This window comes from Leishmania braziliensis, chromosome 26, assembly GCF_000002845.2.
Source record: "Leishmania braziliensis MHOM/BR/75/M2904 complete genome, chromosome 26".
Classification (NCBI taxonomy): domain Eukaryota; phylum Euglenozoa; class Kinetoplastea; order Trypanosomatida; family Trypanosomatidae; genus Leishmania; species Leishmania braziliensis.
In genome coordinates, this window is record NC_009318.2 from 661,717 (window position 1) to 679,505 (window position 17,789).

At 57.7% G+C, this 17,789-nt stretch overlaps 2 protein-coding genes across 2 annotated transcripts; both read left to right on the plus strand.

Annotated features, from left to right (window-relative positions):
• Positions 1-1,902: 1,902 nt before the first annotated feature.
• Positions 1,903-9,477, plus strand: LBRM_26_1870 (putative mitotubule-associated protein Gb4; the record flags this gene model as incomplete). Its single annotated transcript, XM_001562367.2, has 1 exon — positions 1,903-9,477. One exon carries the CDS (start codon positions 1,903-1,905, stop codon positions 9,475-9,477), a length of 7,575 nt encoding a protein of 2,524 aa, XP_001562417.2.
• A 1,913-nt stretch (positions 9,478-11,390) lies between these two features.
• LBRM_26_1880 (conserved hypothetical protein) lies at positions 11,391-14,027 on the plus strand (the record flags this gene model as incomplete). The annotated part of the gene is made up of 1 exon (XM_001562368.1): positions 11,391-14,027. One exon carries the CDS (start codon positions 11,391-11,393, stop codon positions 14,025-14,027), a length of 2,637 nt encoding a protein of 878 aa, XP_001562418.1.
• Between the last annotated feature and the right edge of the window lie 3,762 nt (positions 14,028-17,789).

Sequence of the window (17,789 nt, forward strand, 5' to 3'; positions counted from 1 at the left end):
AAAGATTTACACCTCTCCTCCCTACTGTGGGATTTTTTTACTGTCCATTTCGTCAGTCTTCTGCTCCTTCACTCTCCCTTCTCCTTCTCTCTCCTTGCTCGCACTCCTTTTACTGTGTTCAACGACTAACCATACACACATTGCCCAACCGCACGCTGCATAACTACCGCAATACAGAGCACACGTGACGCAGCTGTACAGGTTTCCCCATCATTCTTATCTCTTTCCCTATCGCTCCCTCAAACAAATTCAAGAAGGAAAATAACAAGTGCGTTGCTGAGCAAACCAGAAAGAAGCAAGCGACCAAGCGCTCAGTAGAGGCAGGGCACACCCTCCCCCCTCTTGGACGTATCTAGGCATTCATCACAATTAGTTTCTCTTTCCTTCGCCAGGGAGTCGCTATCATTTCTCTTTTGACTTTCTGCCACCTTTGCATCGTCGGCTGCGTGTTCTACTCGTTGTACTTCTCCACCTTCTCTCCCCTCTCTGTTTTTTTTTTTTTTTTTGCGGCCACAATACCCCTCTTCGGCATTGTTCTCCTTCTTCTTCTTCTTTGCTGGGTGTCTCACATTCTTCTCTCAGGGCTCCTCTTCTCCCCTCCCCCTCTTCGCTGCTCTCTTCGTGTGTGTGTGTGTGTGTGTGTGAGTGGGTGTGTGTACGCTGTTGCTGTATGGTCTCCCTCCCCTACCCGTACATGCAGAAGGCGCGCACGTTTACATCGTACGTTCCGTGTTTTATCCTTTCACGCTCACGTAGTCCTTCCTCCGTTCTCCCTCCACATCGCCGATTGCTTTCCGCTCCTCTCCGCTCCACCGGCACACTCGCATACACGTCAAGAGAAACGCAGAAAAAAAACTGCAGGGCGTTTATCATCATCTCTGTGCCTCTCTCCCTGGGCTCGACCACCCCCTCTTCTTTCCTTCCTCTCTCTGCTTGTGCTGCCTAACGGCTCACTTTCGATAGTACAAGTGTTCACGGGGGACTTCTGCTGCCGCTACTCAACCACAGACAATTTTCTCTCTCTCCCCCCTTCCCCTCATTTCACTCTAGAGCGCGCACACACGCTGCTTTTTCTCACGTGCAAGGATAGGCAGTCCCGCATACGTTCGCCTATTGAGCGCTACACTCTACTTTCTGCTCCTACGCCGGCACTGGCGGCGAAGTGGGCTCTCCTTTCCTTCCTACTCTCCATTTTTTTTTTGCTTGAATTTCGGTTGCTCGTGTGTCTGTGTGTGTGTGTGTGTGTGGGTGCGCCTCTGCGAAGAAGACGGCCAGAAAAAGAGGGAAGACTACGTAGCCAAGCGGACCAACACACGCACACGTACCTGTGCTCGTACACAGTGTCGAGTCCGTTGCCAGACACGTCAGCATCTCCCCGTTTGTCTCTTTCCTTTCCGACTTGATTTCACTTCTTTGTTGTTGTTGTTGTTGTTGTTTCCCCCTTGTTGGGTGCTCGAGAGGTCCGCTCGCGTTTACCCTTTGATTGAGCGCGCAGTTTTGTGTCTTTGCCTCTCTCTCTCTCTCTCTTGTGTGCATCAGTGCGTGTGATATCACCTCACCGTTGCTTGCGTGGGATTGTTCTTCTGTTGTCCTCTGCCTGTGTTCCTCTTGCGCCCCCCCCCCCTCTCTATATTTTCACTCGTTTTCTTGTTTCACATTTCTGGCGTTCTCCCCCCACCTGTGCGCGCGCGTGTCTGACGTTGGTCTTGCTGGCTTTTCCCTCCCCTCCCCCTTTTTCTTGCTTTCGCATTGTTTTGGCGTTCTTCATCGTTGAAGTCAGGGAGGTTTGCACGCGCGCCCTCTTTTCGTTTTGTTTCCCTGAGAGCGTCTCGTCTCCTCTGGCTTCTCTGTCAAGTACCACCACTTTTAATCCACTGACACCCACACTTTTCTTCAACGACAATGACCTCCGCCACTGTCGACGACAATGCGCTGATGCATCTCAGCGTGGGTGACTTCGTCGCAGTCGTTACCCATCACATGAAGGATGGCAAGCTGCACTGGACCTTGGGCTCCGTAGAGACGCCGCCGTACCTGCGTGATGTCGAGATCCGCCTGTGGGAGAAGCAGCGGCTTGAATACTACGATGAGGACGACACCCCGGCAAACCCAGAGTCCGAGGAGCTGATGAAGCGCATTGCCCAGGTGAAGCAGGACCTCCAGAAGAGCATTGACCAGTCCACGGACCTTACAAAGCAGCTGCGCGCCCGCCGCGCTGCAATTATGCAGCGGCTCCGAGAGGTTGACAATTACGTTGCGGAGTCGAAGGCCGCTCGCGAAGCTGCGCGCGACGACGTCGAGAGCATCCCCGACTGCTACTGGCAGGAGCTAAAGTCGTACCGTATGCCACCTAAGATGGTGTTGGTGATAATTCGCGCTGTGATGTTGCTTCTCTCTGAGGACGATGCCCGCACGTGGCTGCAGATGCAGCGGGTGCTGCGCGACTTCGACTTCAAGCGCCGCATCACCAGCTACGACCCCAACCAACAGCTCTCTTCTAAGCGCCGTAACTACATTCTGCAGGAGTGCGTGAGCAAGAGGAGCTTTCGCTACGACCGTGCCATGCAGTGTAGCATGGCGATTGGCCCCATCTACTACTGGGTGCTGGCTCAGCTTGACAGCGGCGAGGCCCAGTCACAGAAGGACCACGTCAACCGGGAGAGGATTGCCCGCCAGAAAGAGCTTCGTGGCGTGCTGAAGCAAATTGCGGAGCAGGAGAAGCGCATAGCGGAGTATCAGGAGCTCATGGACGACCTGGATGATCAGTTGCGTGTGTGCAACCAGGGAAACAGCAACGGCAGCACCGTCTCGCGCCCGCACCACCGCATCTCCGCCAACGACCGCTACGCCGAGAGCCTTGCCGCTTGCGAGGGGAAGGAATACCTTCGTCCGGCCTTCTACGCATGGAAGCCAACGGACCGCGTCATCATCGTGCTTCGCAAGAATATCGTCTGTAACTTTGGCGCCGTCACCTTGCAGGGGCATGAGGAGGAGGGCTACACCATGAGCCACTCGCAGATCGAAATGTTGGATGCAGCCCTCATGCGCCACCAGCAAGCCCTGGAAGCGATGGGAGAGGATGACGAGGAGCGCGAGGACAAGGCCCTTGAGGAGGACATGTTCAAGCAGAGCGACAGCGAAGCCCACAGCACGCTACGCAGCGATGAGGACATTCTGGAGGAGCGCCAGCGCAACGCCACCGAGGCGACATCGAAGCTGCAGCGCAAGTTCGAGGGAAAGAACTGGCAGCGCGTTCTCGACCGCAAGCGCGACGCCATCGAGGCTGCTTTCACAGAGGAGTCTGCCACGTGTCTGATGGTGCCGGAGTACTATATCTCCATCGACGACCTCACGGTCGGGAGCCTCCTCGTCGACTTCTCGGTCCAGCACGATGGCCAGCGCACCGACGCAGAGCTGCAGGGCTGCGTGAAGGCGTGCGGGTACCCGAAAGTCATGTCGCTCTACGAGGAGGACGACGAGGACGAGGAGATCGGCGAGGGCCCGGAGCATCAGATGAAGTTTGGCGGCGACTTCTGGGCCGGCATAACCAGCGAGCACCGTGGCGAGATTGAGGCCGCTTTCCTGGAAGACACGAGCGCTGCGACTGGTGCGCCGCAGGATGAGATCGTTGTCCACGACATTCGCGCTGACGCAGACGAGGGCCTAACGGTGGATTACTCGATGCTGAGCACGGGTTGCAATCCCGATGAAGTGCAGAAGCGGGTGGACGCCTATGCCTACCCTGCCGTGTGGGGCCTGTACCAGCGGCTGGCCGGGCTGGATGGAGTGGGGCCGATTCACCACGTGCGCTTCTGCGGCGAGCGGTGGGCGGACATCATGCCTGGCGCCGAGGAAGCGATCAAAGAGGCTTTTATCGAGGACACCGCCGACGCGCTCGGGGTTGCGCCGCAGCAGGTGATCCCCGACGAGATCCGCTACGAGAACGGGCTGACGGCGTCCTACGCCGTGGCCCACTGCACCCTGGATGACGACGAGGTTGATTCCAAGGCGGAACACTACCATTACCCCAGTACGTGGGCGCTGTACGACCGCCTCGTGGCGGCGGTCGTCGGTGCGGCGTACCAGAAGAGCTTCGAGGGCGACGGCTGGGAGACGGTGCTGCGTGCGGCGCGACCAGAGGTGTCGGAGGCGTTTTGCATAGATACGGCGAGGGCCATCAAGTCTGCGCCCTGCAAGGTCGACCTTCGCTCTATGGACACTGACCAGAACCGCCTGCTTGTTTCCTACAACGTTGGTGACTCACAGCAGCGTGCCGACGAGGTGCGCGAGAGCACCCGGAAATACCCCTACCCGGAGGTATGGGCACTGTACCAGATGATCATGGCGGAGGAGTCTAAAGGCACTCAAAACCTTACCCAGGCATTTGACGGAGAGGGGTGGGAGGCGATCAACGAAAGGATACCGGAGCAGGTGCGCGAGGCCTTTACGGAAGATGTGGCTGTCGCCACTCGAGTCGACCAGGTGTGCGTGACAATCCACAGCATTAATACGAGAAAGATGGGTATGACCGTTGAGTATGGCCTTGCTCGTGAAAAGGGCCAGTCCTCGTATGCAATGCATAAGGCAGCGAAGGACTTCGACTACCCTGCTACGTGGAGCCTATACGAGGCGAACAAGAAGAGCGCGCCCACACGCAGCATCGGTAAGCGCGCGTCTGGCATCCTCGAGCGGTGCTTCGAAGGCGAAGACTGGGACATCATTGTCGAGGGCTACCCTGAGGAACTGCGTGACGCCTTCTGCTCGGACGCGGCGCGTGTGATGGGTGTCTCGAAGCACAACGTGAGTATCATCAGCGCAGAGATCGACAGCCTGATCGTGAAGTACCAGATTGTGGACCCGCCGTGCGAGGACAGCGAAATTGCACAGCGTGTGGAGGAGGACGACTTTCCTGAGGTGATGGCTCTGTACCGTCGCCGCATGCGCGGTGGCGACGAGGGCGCAGCCGCCAAGAGCCCTGCAGTCCCAGAGCTGCAGAACCTCGAAGGGATGCTGCCGAAGATGTTTGACGGAGACGAGTGGGGCTTTGTGATGGCAAACCACCGCGCGAGGCTGGAGGAGGCGTTTGTGAGGGACACGGCCGACGCCCTCGGCGTGAGCGCTGAGCAGGTGATTGTGGAGGAGATGACGGCGGATGTGTACATGCTGCGGGTGGAGTACAGAGTACTCGACTGCCCATCCGACAAGGCGGCAGTGCAAGCGGCCGTGGAGGACTACCCGTATCCGCTCGTGTGGGAGATGTACCCAGACGAGGAGGATCTGGGCAAGTACCAGAGGACCTTCGACGGCACTGCCTGGGAGGAAGTCGTTGCCTCCCACGAGAACGCTGTGAAGGAGGCCTTCGCCAAGGATGTGGCTGATGCTCTCAATACAGACAGGCACTATGTCATTGTTAAGTCTGTCCGCGCCAACGCGGAGGGTCTCGTAGTGCGCTACAACGTGATGAACGAGGCGTGCTATGACGGGCAGGTAATGGATATGCGGCTGAAGTACGGCTACCCGAAGACATGGGCGCTCTATGGGATGGAAAAGAAAGGCGGCTGGGTGACAACGTCGCACCAAGTCGGCTTCGACGGTGACGACTGGGTGTACGTCGTGCAGGAGAAGATGCCGGAGCTGCAGAAGGCGTTTGTCAACTGCACCGCCGAGCTATTTCATATAGATGCGGAACACGTCACGAGCACCAAGTACACGCTGGGCAGCCTCATCGTGGACTTCGAGCTCACCCACCCGGCGGAGTTGAGCGAGGAGGAGATCAGGAAGCAGCTCACCGCGTGCCCATACGAGCCGGTCTGGGAGCTCTACGGCTACCACCCGTGGGACTCGACGGAGGTGACGGAGACGACGCATGAGGTCTGCTTCAAGGGACCGGGGTGGGCGACCGTGCTGGGGTCACAGCGCAAGGAACTGGAAGAGTGCTTCAGGCAGGGTACGGCGACAGCGCTCGAGGTCGAGCTGGCCGACGTGCGCATCGACTCGGCCAACTGCACCAAGGAGTTTCTCTTCATACATACTACCGTCACCCACCACGTCTTCCAAGATAAAGAGCTTCTGCAGGAGCAGCTCAGCCGCTACCCATATGAGGAAGTGTGGAAGCTCTACGTTGAGGACCCAGACCAGGGCTGGACCACCACCTCGCACCAGGTCGGCTTTGATGGCGACGACTGGGAGTACATCTTGGCTGTCAAGAGGAAGTCGCTGGAGGACGCCTTCCGCACGTGCACCTGCAGGTCTCTAGAACTGACAGACGAGCATATTACGAACATCGTCTTCGAGACCAACGAGAAGGCCCTACTGACCACCTTCGAGGTGAAGCACCCGAAGGAGCAGTCAGAGGCGGGGGTGAACCAGAAGCTTGCCGAGTGTGACTACATGCCCGTGTGGGAGCTTTATATTGATCACCCATACAACCCGGAGGAGCTCGAGACGACGTCACACGAGATCGGCTTCGAGGGAGAAGAGTGGAACAAGGTAATAGAGACACAGCCAAAGCAGCTCGAAGAGGCCATCATGCTCGACGCGGCCGACGCGCTCGATGTGACGCCGAACGACATCACGTCGATTAAGACCAGCTTTGAGAACGGCACCGTACTAATCGTGCGCCTCAACATTCAACATCCGGTGCTGCAAGACAAGGAGCTCATCCAGGAGCAGCTGGGCCGCTACCCGCACGAGCGTGTGTGGGCGCTCTACGAGGATGCACCACTCACACCCCTTAGCAAGGAGAACGCAGACGGATTTTGCCGTGACGCCGAAGGCGCGTCTGGCATCCTCGAGCGGTGCTTCGAAGGCGAAGACTGGGACATCATTGTTGAGGGCTGCTCTGAGGAACTGCGTGACGCCTTCTGCTCGGACGCGGCGCGTGTGATGGGTGTCTCGAAGCACAACGTGAGTATCATCAGCGCAGAGATCGGCAGCCTGATCGTGAAGTACCAGATTGTGGACCCGCCGTGCGAGGACAGCGAAATTGCACAGCGTGTGGAGGAGGACGACTTTCCTGAGGTGATGGCTCTGTACCGTCGCCGCATGCGCGGTGGCGACGAGGGCGCAGCCGCCAAGAGCCCCGCAGTCCCAGAGAAGGAGAGGGAGATGACGACGACGCTGCAGGACTGCGGGTTCGAGGGCACGGACTGGGACTACGTGTGGTCCATCAAGCAGGAGGCGATGTGTGAGGCCTTCGCGCAGGGTGTTGCGGACGCGCTGGGGATTAGGCCGGCTGACGTCCAAAACATCAACATGGAGAAGTCGGATGACGGCATTGTGCTCGGTGCGAGCGTGACGCACCCGCTGGTGCAGGACTACCAGACGATTCAGAAGGCGCTGAAGGACCACCCGTTCGAGGAGTTGTGGGTGCTGTACGAGACGCGTCCGTATGACCCGTGCGAGGTGGTGAAAACGGAGCACGTCATCTACTTCGAGGGTGATAAATGGGGCTCTGTTATGGAGAGCAGGGGCGAGGAGGTGGTGGGGGCAATCCGTAAGGACACGGCGAGCGCGCTGAAATTGCTGGAGGACGACGTGGTGAGCGTGTGCACGAAGGTGGAGTCAACCGGGCTGGTCGCCACGGTCGTGGTGAGCCACTCGCCGCTGCAGGACGATGAGCTGATCCAGGAGGAGCTGATCAAGTGCGAGTACGAGCACTTGTGGGCGCTGTACTGCCCCGAGGATGAGGCACCACATGGCACGAAGCACTTCGACGGCTTGAACTGGGCGAGCGTAATCGCGAACGACAAGGACAGTGTGATGCAGGCGTTCCGCATGGACACGGCCACTGCCATAGGCGTGCACCCGGAGGATGTGGATGTGGACGACATCCGCACGACGGATGAGGGTATGGATGTGGACTACACGGTGAACTTCGCAAACGCGAGCGAGGAGGACACGGAGCACATACTGCAGGCGTACCCGTACCCGAACGTGTGGGACCACTACCGTGTCGGCGAGGAGGAGGAGAGGGAGATGACGACGACACTGCAGGACTGCGGGTTCGAGGGCACGGACTGGGACTACGTGTGGTCCATCAAGCAGGAGGCGATGTGTGAGGCCTTCGCGCAGGGTGTTGCGGACGCGCTGGGGATTAGGCCGGCTGACGTCCAAAACATCAACATGGAGAAGTCGGATGACGGCATTGTGCTCGGAGCGAGCGTGACGCACCCGCTGGTGCAGGACTACCAGACGATCCAGAAGGCGCTGAAGGACCACCCGTTCGAGGAGTTGTGGGTGCTGTACGAGATGCGGCCATGCGTTGCAAACGTTCTGAAGAGCAGTTTGGCTGGTGCTGGCGAACGAGAGTCTTGCGAGCTGCAGCGCGTTTTCAGTGGCCACGACTGGGACCTTGTACTGAAGTTTTGTCGAGAGGAGGCGAGCGACGCGTTCCGCAAGGGTGTTGCGGACTCCGTGGACGTGGTGAAATCGGACGTCGTGGTGGTGGACATGCGCATCGGCAGCCTGATCGTCAAGTACAAGGTGCGCGGATGCAACTTGGAGAGCGAAGAGATCAACGAGAGGGTCAATGCGTATGATTTTCCTGAGCTCATGGCGCTGTATCGTGCGCGAGTGCGCGGCGGCGACGAGGACGAGGGTGAAGGCAGCGTCTCGAGGAGCTCCGCGATGCAACCCGAGGAAGTCATTCCTGTCGACGTTGCCGACGAAAGTGAGCCGCCGGAAGGATACAAGCGTGTTGCGCTGAGTGTGAATTTTGAAGGTGAGCTCTGGGTGCAGATCGTAAAGACGCACAGAAGGGAGCTGGCAGGTGCTTTCCGCGCTGACACGGCCAAGTCCATCGGCGTTACCCTGGAGGACATCCACATTCCGGAGTGCATTGTGAGCGCGGTGAGTCTGCTGGTGCACTTCAGCGTTCTCTATGCGGAGACGGCGACTGAGGAGGAGCTGCGCCACAAAGTTGATGAATACTCCTACAGCGATGTCTGGGCTCTCTATGACGACATGGCGGAGTCTCTTGCTGCTGCTGTGTCGGAAGTGATGGTTAAGCACTTCGACGGCGTTAACTGGGGCATCGTGATGGAAGCGTACCCGACGCGTGTCCTGGAGGCCTTCAAGGAGGACACGGCGAATGTGCTGCAGAGTGATGTGTCGAGGGTCTTTGTGGAGGACATCGCTTTGGGCAGCCTCGTCGTGCGCTTCCGCGTGCGGGGGCTGAGAATCTCACTGAAGAGGGCGACGTTGCTGGTAGACAACTATGCCTATCCGAAGGTGTGGGCGCTGTACATCCCCCGCGAGGAGGCGAACCGCCCTACTTCAAGCTGCAGCACAAGTGAAAACCGATCTCGCCATTCACGCCGACGGACTGAGCATCTTGTGTCGGGGGAGGGTGTGGCACCGGAGGACACCGTGACATACCTGCGAAAGGCCCTCGCCGATGCCCGTCGTGAGCGTGATATGTACATGGAACAGGCGGAGCAGGCCGAGATGGCGCAGCGCGCAAGCGAGAAGAAATAAACTCCCGCGACACACGACACCACCCATGATGTATCAATGTGGACACGTCTCTCCTCCGTTCGGCTGACGTGTTCGGTTGTCTCGGGAGGTGGTGAGCCTACACGCATGGTATGTACGTGTGTGCCCAACTTGGGCTATCTCTTTTCTCTCTTTTCACAGCTGGTGGCGTCGTGTTGTTTTTGTCTTTTGCTTGCCGACCGCACGTGGCCACCCCCCCCCCCCCCTCCCCCTTCCCCTAATGCACCCACCCCGGACTCGTGATCGACTTTTCATCTTTTCGGGTTTTACGGCACCACCCTTCCAACGACCGTATAGGCACGCACGTCTCCCTCAAACGCCCCACAGCTGCTTAACCGCCATGTTTTCTACTTCGGTCCCTCCTCGGCTTCTGCGCAGTAGTGGGGTTGTCAGGGGTGAGGGACAACTGATGGGGTGGCGTGCGCGTAGATGTGCGCTTGACACTGTCATGTAGGACGCAGCCACATCCACCGTACTCGCATGACTCGCCCCGTTTCTTTTCTTTCGTTTCCATTTGATTTGCTGTCTAAGGCGAAAGTCACATGTGGTGCCTCTTGCGTCGTTTCCTTTGAGGTACGCTGTACGAGTAGTTGCAGCCGCTGCCGCAGCTGTAGGTGGGTGTCGAATAGATTCTTCAGCTCTTTCTTCCTCTTTCTCTGTGGACTTTCATGCGTGTGTCACGGCGTGTGCTTTTCATCGGGGTTCCTCCCTCCCCCTTTTACTCTGCTTCGCCTTCGCACGGTACTCGCACTTGTGTGTCTCCGATGGGGCTTTGTGTTGTTCCCCCTTCTTTATCTTACCTCTCTTTTTCTCTCGTCTCCTTCGCCTTTGTGCTTTCACGCCGTCCTTTGTTCCTGGTCTCCCATTTTCGTCTGTTGCATCAAGGGAGGCGTGAGAGGGAGGGGGAGGGGGTAGTATGCTCATTAGGCTGATGACGTACACGACTGTCTGCATCCTTTAGGGTAGATCGGTGCAAACAAGAGGTCAACAGCAACACAAGACCTCCCCCTCCCCTCAAGCAAGCAAACCGAAACGAAGCAACAACTGCAGTCTCCCCTCCTTCGCTTCAAACGTACAGAGCGAGCTCCCACAAGGACGCCCCACGAGGTGGAGAAGGAGACAGGGCCCTGCACGCAAAGTGGGGGATGGCGGATTGAGGCTGTTCATCTCGTCTTTCGGTTGATGCCCTTTTCTTTGGTTCTTTATTTTTTTTTTTGTTTTCCTTTGCTGGACTGGCGGTTTCATCTTCGCATGCTACGAAGTCATCGCTCGATCAAACATGTTTCTCGTGCGCTGCAATCGATGCCTGGTGTAGCAAGAGGCGCCCTTTTTGTGCCCCCTTCGCCGTATGCGGCACTCATATGCTACTGATGACTGCCGTGAAACACGGTGTTATCACTGCCCTTCCTCTTTTTGTTTTTCTCTTCCGCTGCCACTACTCCCCCCATTCACCCGCTTTCCTCTCCCTACCGTCTCCCCTTTTTGTTTCACCACCACTACCATCGCCTCCGAATACTACCTCTGTCATCGCCATCGCAATTCTCTAACCGCTTGTCGTGGGTGGCTGAATCACACTGCTCCTGACTTCCGATCAGGTGTATCACCTCGTGTCTGTGTTCTTCTCTTCCTGTAATAGCCACAGTCTCACTCTTGCGCACACCTCGTCTGACATCATTTCCGTAGCCCCTCCCGCTCCCTTGTCGCTTGGTCGTTCATTTTCTTTTTTTTTTATATATTTTCCCCCCAACACAAATCTACGCTCGCTCGCTGCGTTCATCACCGTCACCCGCATCAGCACCACTCCCCCCCTCTTCACTAAAAGAGAGAGAGGCAAAGTACGGAGACAAACACTCCGCGCCCATACGCGCGCAGTTGCCGCACAAACGAATCCAACGATGTCTGAACATCTGTCTAACGACCGTTCCCCTTCGGAAATGCCTGCCGCAGAGGGGGCGACCCCGGTCGCAGGGGAGGCGGTCCCGGTCGCAGAGGCGGCGGCCCCGGGCGCAGGGGAGGCGGTCCCGGTCGCAGAGGCGGCGGCCCCGGGCGCAGGGGAGGCGGCCCCGGGCGCAGAGGAGGCGGTCCCGGTCGCAGAGGAGGCGGTCCCGGGCGCAGAGGAGGCGGTCCCGGTCGCAGAGGCGGCGGCCCCGGGCGCAGAGGAGGCGGCCCCGGGCGCAGAGGAGGCGGTCCCGGGCGCAGAGGAGGCGGCTCTGCCGGGCACCGTGGTGCCGGGCAGCTGCCCCGACCTACACATTGGTGACTACGTCGGCTTCCAGCGCATGGCACCGGTCAAAGAGTGGAAGCTGTCCCTTGGCAAGGTGGTCAGCTTTCCATTGTCGCGCACCGTCAAGGTCGTCCTCTTTGATGCGGTCAATGAGGCGACGGTGGCGCGGGACCCCATCTCCGAGGCGGCGGTTCGCCAGAAGGCTGAGGAGGACAATAAGATGGACATCTGGCACAACCGCGAGGCGCTGCGGGAGGAGCTCGCCCAGGTATGTGCAAAGGAAAGCGTTGCGACGCGGCGCCTCTTCGCCGCGCGCGACAAGACAGCGGAGCTTCAGACGACTAACTGCGATAAATTGGCGGAGACGTTGGAGAACCTCGATAAAGCCCGTCAGGTTCTTCGTGAGGTTCCACAGACGGAGTGGGCTGACCTGCGTAGCTCATTCCTCCCCACCCCCGAGGTGTTCGGTGTGATGCGCTCTGTGATGCTCATCCTCTACGAAGACAGTGTCACCACGTGGGAGGAAATCCAAGCAGTGGTGTGCCTCCCGGATTTTTTTGAGCGCGTGATGAGCTGGGACTGCACTGTAACCCCCATGTCGCTGACGCGTCGCAGGAGGATCACTGTGATGTGCACCGGCAAGGATGTGGAGGGCCCCTATTCGGCGAAGAAGCGACGTCGTTCACGCACCCGTTCCCCGGCCCCTGCCGGCCCCCTCTCCGTCGCGGCAGCGAGTTCGAACGCGAGAAACCTTGCCACCCTCGACAAATGCTTGCGTGCCTGGATCAACGCGCAGATCACCTGCTCTGAGGTTGCCCGTCAGCAGGAGATTGCGGTCAATAAGTGCTTCGCCGAGCAGCAGGAGCAGCGCGTGCTGCTGCGCGAGATCAACGACATGCGCCTGGGCATCTCCTCCATCGAGGTACAGATGCTGGAGATGAAGAATGTCATTCTTGGAATCGACGACTCGCCAAAGCCGATTATGCCCCTCGAGGCGTACCCGATCGACACGGTCTTCCACAAGCGCACCTACTCGAGCGCTGAGGGTCGCTATGTACAGGAGCTCATTCTGCGCGATGCCGTCGTTATCAACTTCGGCCCCATAACTGAGGAGGATGAGGAGGGTTACGTCCGCCTGAGCACCACCCAAGTGGACTGCCTGCGCAACTCCGTCATGAACGCCAATATACGCCACGACGCAGAGGAGATGGAGGAGCTACTGGCCAGAAAGGAGCGCGAAGAGAAGGAGATTACCGAGCTCAAGAACCGCACCGAGCAGCTGCGCAACAAGCCGATGCTCACGGCGGAAGAGGAGGAGGAGCTGATGCAGCTGGAGAAGCTCTTAGCGGACGCCGAGCGCCGCCACCACGCGACGCTGTCTCGCATTGCCGATCTGTATGCCTGCGGCCGCGGCGCGCGCGAGATTACGCTGGCCATTAAGCGCCCCAATTTTTGCTACACCCGTCTCCACTGCAAGATGTCTGGTGACTGGCGGATGATTCTCAACGACGCGGACTGCTACAACGAGATGATCTCCGCTTTCTGCGAGGACGTGTCGACCCTGCTTAACATCCCTTCCGGCTACGTGCTCGACATTGATGCCTGCTGCGGCTCCTTGCTAATTGACTTCACTGTGAAGCACAATGGGGAGCGCGACGATGAATGCCTGCAGGACCTCATCAACGGGGGCTGCTTCTCTGCCCTCTCCATGTTCTACGAGAAGGTTACGTTCAAGAAGACTTCGCCCCTCAACACGATCCAGCAGCAGGCGGCGTACGATCTGGAGCAGCGCCTTGCTCATCCGGTACCGATCTCCGGCATGGGAATTAAGCAGACGCTGGAGGACTACTACTACGCTGACGGCACCCTGGATGAAGGGTTCACCAATAAGGTGAAGGCGCACCCGAACTACCGCCCGTCCGTCATCATGATCCAGCTTCTACGAGAGGACTACGATGAGTTGACTGTACGTGGCCCCTTTGAGCAGTGCGCCGAAGATGAGGCCGAGGTGGACCTGGAGCTGGCGCAGGCCAGCCAGTGCAAGGCGGAGGATAGGTCGGCCGGCGCGACACAGGCGAGTGCGGGCCTTTCTGACACGGCAGACGCCGCGCCTGATATAACGGAACCAACTCTAGAGATGGAGGTGCGCGACCGCAATGTAACTGAGGACGCTTCGCAGGAGGTTGCCAATAATAAGGCGACGCCTACCCGGGGCAGCAGCAAGGTATCGTCCATCGCGGCCTTATCTTTGTCGTCGTCCGGATCGAAGAGGTCGTCCAAGGCGTCTTCGAAGAAGCCCACGTCCTAGAGGAACCTTGCAGATGAGCTCTGGCAGCTGCACACACGAGCAACCCCCCCAAAAAGAACATAGCAGCGCTTAAGTGAGGACAGTGGGGCGAACGGTGAGCGACTGTACGAGTGACCGGTGTGCGCACAGGAATGGCGGCTTTGATGTCTTGTTGCTGATTTCTCTCTTTTCTTTTATGCATTGCGACTGGTTGCGAAGGATGACTTGTGTTTGTGTCTCATGTCTGTCTCTTCGCCTTTTGCTTGTTTGTCTCGCTGTATTTGTGTGTGTGTGTGTGTGTCTGCATTTGCTTTTTTCTCTGTGGTTTGTCTCCCTCTCTCCCTCTCTCCCTCTCTCTCTCGCCTCTCTCTTTCCTGTATCGGTAATTTCGCTCTTCTCTTTCATCTTTTCCTTTTCTCTTCCCTCCCTCCCCCTCCCTCCGCCCCGTCTCTCTCCTCTCGGTTTATATATTTATATTTATATATTTATATATATTTTTTTTTGTGTGTGTGTGTGGGGGGGGGGTGGGTGGGGAGGATGCCTTGCGTGAGCCTTCGTCGCTCTCTTTTCTCACCTCTTTCGTCTCGCTCAGATTGTTTTGCTCTGCACTGTTGTCCCACTCCTCCCCCTCCCTCCTTCCCTCCCTCCCTCCCCTTCTTGCTTGTGAGGCACCCGGACACGGCAGAAGCGAGGGAGCGCGTCACAGAGATTACACAGAGGGTACCGACCTTCTTCTTTCCGGCATTTCCTCCTCTTCAACAACTTCCTCCGGTAGTGTCATCTCTTTTGCTTCTGGCTTCATCGTTATGCCTCCCTCTTTTCCCCCTATGTAGGGCTACACACACACACACACACGCAAAACGATAGACCGCCAGCCCCTCCATCGCCTGCAGCACTGCCAGCCATCGCTGCTCTCTTTCTACCCGGCTCACGCGCATCCGTGCTCGCAGTAACGTTGGGTGATAGACTGAGCCTGTACTTGGACATTTTGACCCCCTCCCTGTTTTCCCCTTTTCCTCACCTCCTTTTTTCCTTTTTGCTGAGGATGTTAGATGGCAACTCTTTTTTTTTTTGCTCTGCCGACGAGAGCGCACCCACGCTCGTGGCTGTTGTTGCCGTTCCTTCGTTCTTATTGCCGTCGCGACGCTCATGACTGAGAGCTCCTCTTTTTCGGTCTTCCTTTCCCCCCTCTTCCTCTCATCTATGGCTGTGTGTCTGTGAGCGACGCCACTTTTCTTTTTTAGTCATTGTTCGTGTTGCGTCCCGCTGATCATGTCAGTCACCTCACTGTGGCCTCAGGGTCCAGTACTGCACTCTTTGCGGGAAAGCCAACATTTTGCAACCTGCTCTAGGGTACGGCTGCAGACTCTTGGCCGCGGCGGAAAGGTCTGCGCTGGCGCTGCGTCGAAGAGACGTTCGGGCACCATCATGCTTGTACCTGCTCACCCCAACTCGAGTCGAGAGTTCAAGAGATATACGCATCTACCCACTGATACGATTTTGTGTGCAGTGGTGCGATGTCGCACATTTCCTGCGCGTTGCACGGGCGCCCCCCCGTCTCGTGTGCTCATCGGTGCCCCCCCCCCCCCAAGGACGACACGCCATGAGTGCTTTTTGCGCAGGCGCATGCGTGCCTACGGGCCCCCTCCGCTTGACCCACCCACGCCTGTCAAGGTCGTGCAGATTCAGGGGCGGACAGGATGCCCCTGCTGCCACAGGCTCACGTCAGCGTCCTGCCCGGGGCTGCGCGTGCGGGCATGCCATCCAGACACTTCCAACTTTTGACATCGATAAAGGCAGAAGGAGGAACCGGCGAGCCCTCCTCCCCCAGACAGCAAGGTCGCCATGAAGCTGGTGCCAAGATCCACTAGTGCGAGCGCCGTGCACCACAGCTGGCATGGTGTATCGTATCCAAACAAAGCACCCAGAGTCCAGAAGAGCAAGGGGGATGAGCGAGAAAAAATGCGCTGAGATGCATGCGAATCAGCCACAGGGTGCGTGTTTACGAAATATGCGATGTCTTCTACATCAGATTCGATGGGCTGATGGGGCACAGATGCCGAGTGCATGCCGAGAGAACCTGCAGTTACACCATCGCGCCCCCAGACTTCAGTGTGGAGAGTCTCCACACCACCTTATTGAACCCTGCAGCTTGAAGCGACGGAGCACGAATCATTGTACACAGGCAGGGTGCTGGATCTCAGAAAGCCCTGACCTGAGGCCGGTCCGCTTCCTCCTCAGGCTCATCCGGCATGCACGTAGCCCACTCCCTGTTACCTGCACAGCAGATGTCACTGCCTCCGCCCTCGAGCAGGACCCTGGACGCGGCTTGTTTGGATCGAGGTGCGCAGTTCACCCGAGTTCATCTGGCGCCTGCCGCGCAACGCGTGTCCGAGGAGGGGACGCGGAAGGACGCGACGAACTCGTTAGACGTATGGCTCGATTTGACGACCGGTGGTTCGCCTCAGATGACCAGAGCTTAGCCATGGTGCAGCAGCGACAGGTGAAGTGCAGTTGTGTATGCGTATGCTCGTTAGCTTGTTCGTGGTGAAACGGGCGCATTGGAAAACAAAAGGCCCAGTCGGGTCCCGTTCCCCCCCTCTTCCCACCGTTTAGCAAAGTATTGAAAGGGGTAATCGTCCTCATCACGATAATCCCTTCCCCCCTACCCCCCGCTCGCCCTTGTACTACACGTTATGTGTGTACTGCCTTCTCTCTCCGCGCGTGTGTGTATTGTCCTCGCTCTACTCTCTTTTTGCCTCCCACACTAGTCTGTGCGGGTGTGCTATGGTGGGCCATTAGGCGTGTTTTCGCTCTGTCTTCTCCCCCTCCCTCTTACTTGTCTGTTTTCTTTCTCTTTGGCTCATTCTGTAGGAGAGAGGAGGTCCTTTATGTCAGCACGCAGCGGCGGCGTGACGACATCCCGCAGGGTGATGATGGTGTAGCGGTAGTAGTTGCCGCCCCTTTTGGTGCTTTCTTTCTATAGGAGAAGGGTGTGTGCCCTTGTGTTGTACGCTCCTGCGTTTTTCTCTCTTTTTCTATTCCTGTACCTCCTGCCACTCCCCTCCCCTCTTTAGGTGAAGCCATCTTTGCTTTGCGCCCCATGTCTCTCTCTCTCTCTCTCCCCGCCTCCCGCACTCCTCATTTGATGATCACTGACTCCACCTTGAGAACCGAATGAAAGAACGAAAAACAAGACAGCGGACCGGCTGTATGTCTCTTTCGTTCGCCGTACCGCAAACCACGCGCACATCTACGGTGGGCAGCCTCGACGAGACGCACCGGAGGAGTACGGGAGAGTAAGAGAGAAAAGGTGCGAGTTTCCGTGTGCGTGTGTGTGGCCATCATAGACCCCTTCCTTTCTCTCTCTCTCTCTGCCATGCCTACCTGCTCCCTTCCCATCCCCTGGAATGTGAGGTTGTCGAACGGATGCTCATGATAGGTGTGTGCCTGTCTGTCTGTCTGTCTGTCTGTCTGTCTGTCTGTTTGTTTGTTGCTCTCTTCATGCCGCTTCGTGTCGTTGATGTTTTCTTATCATTATTATTACCTTTGCTCTCTCTCTCTCTTCTCTTCCTCCTCCTTTCTCTCTCTTTTCGTTCGTGTTGGCTGATGTGGTCGGCGCCGGTGGCCTTTTCTTGTCTTGTTTCTTTGGCGCGTTGAAATTCTCTGTTCTCTTCTCTCGCTCGCTCTCCCCCCTTTTTGGTCGATTGGCGTTTCTTCTCGAGGATAACTCGTAAAAGGCACCCATTCGTACCCACCGCCATCCACCACAACGGCGGGCCT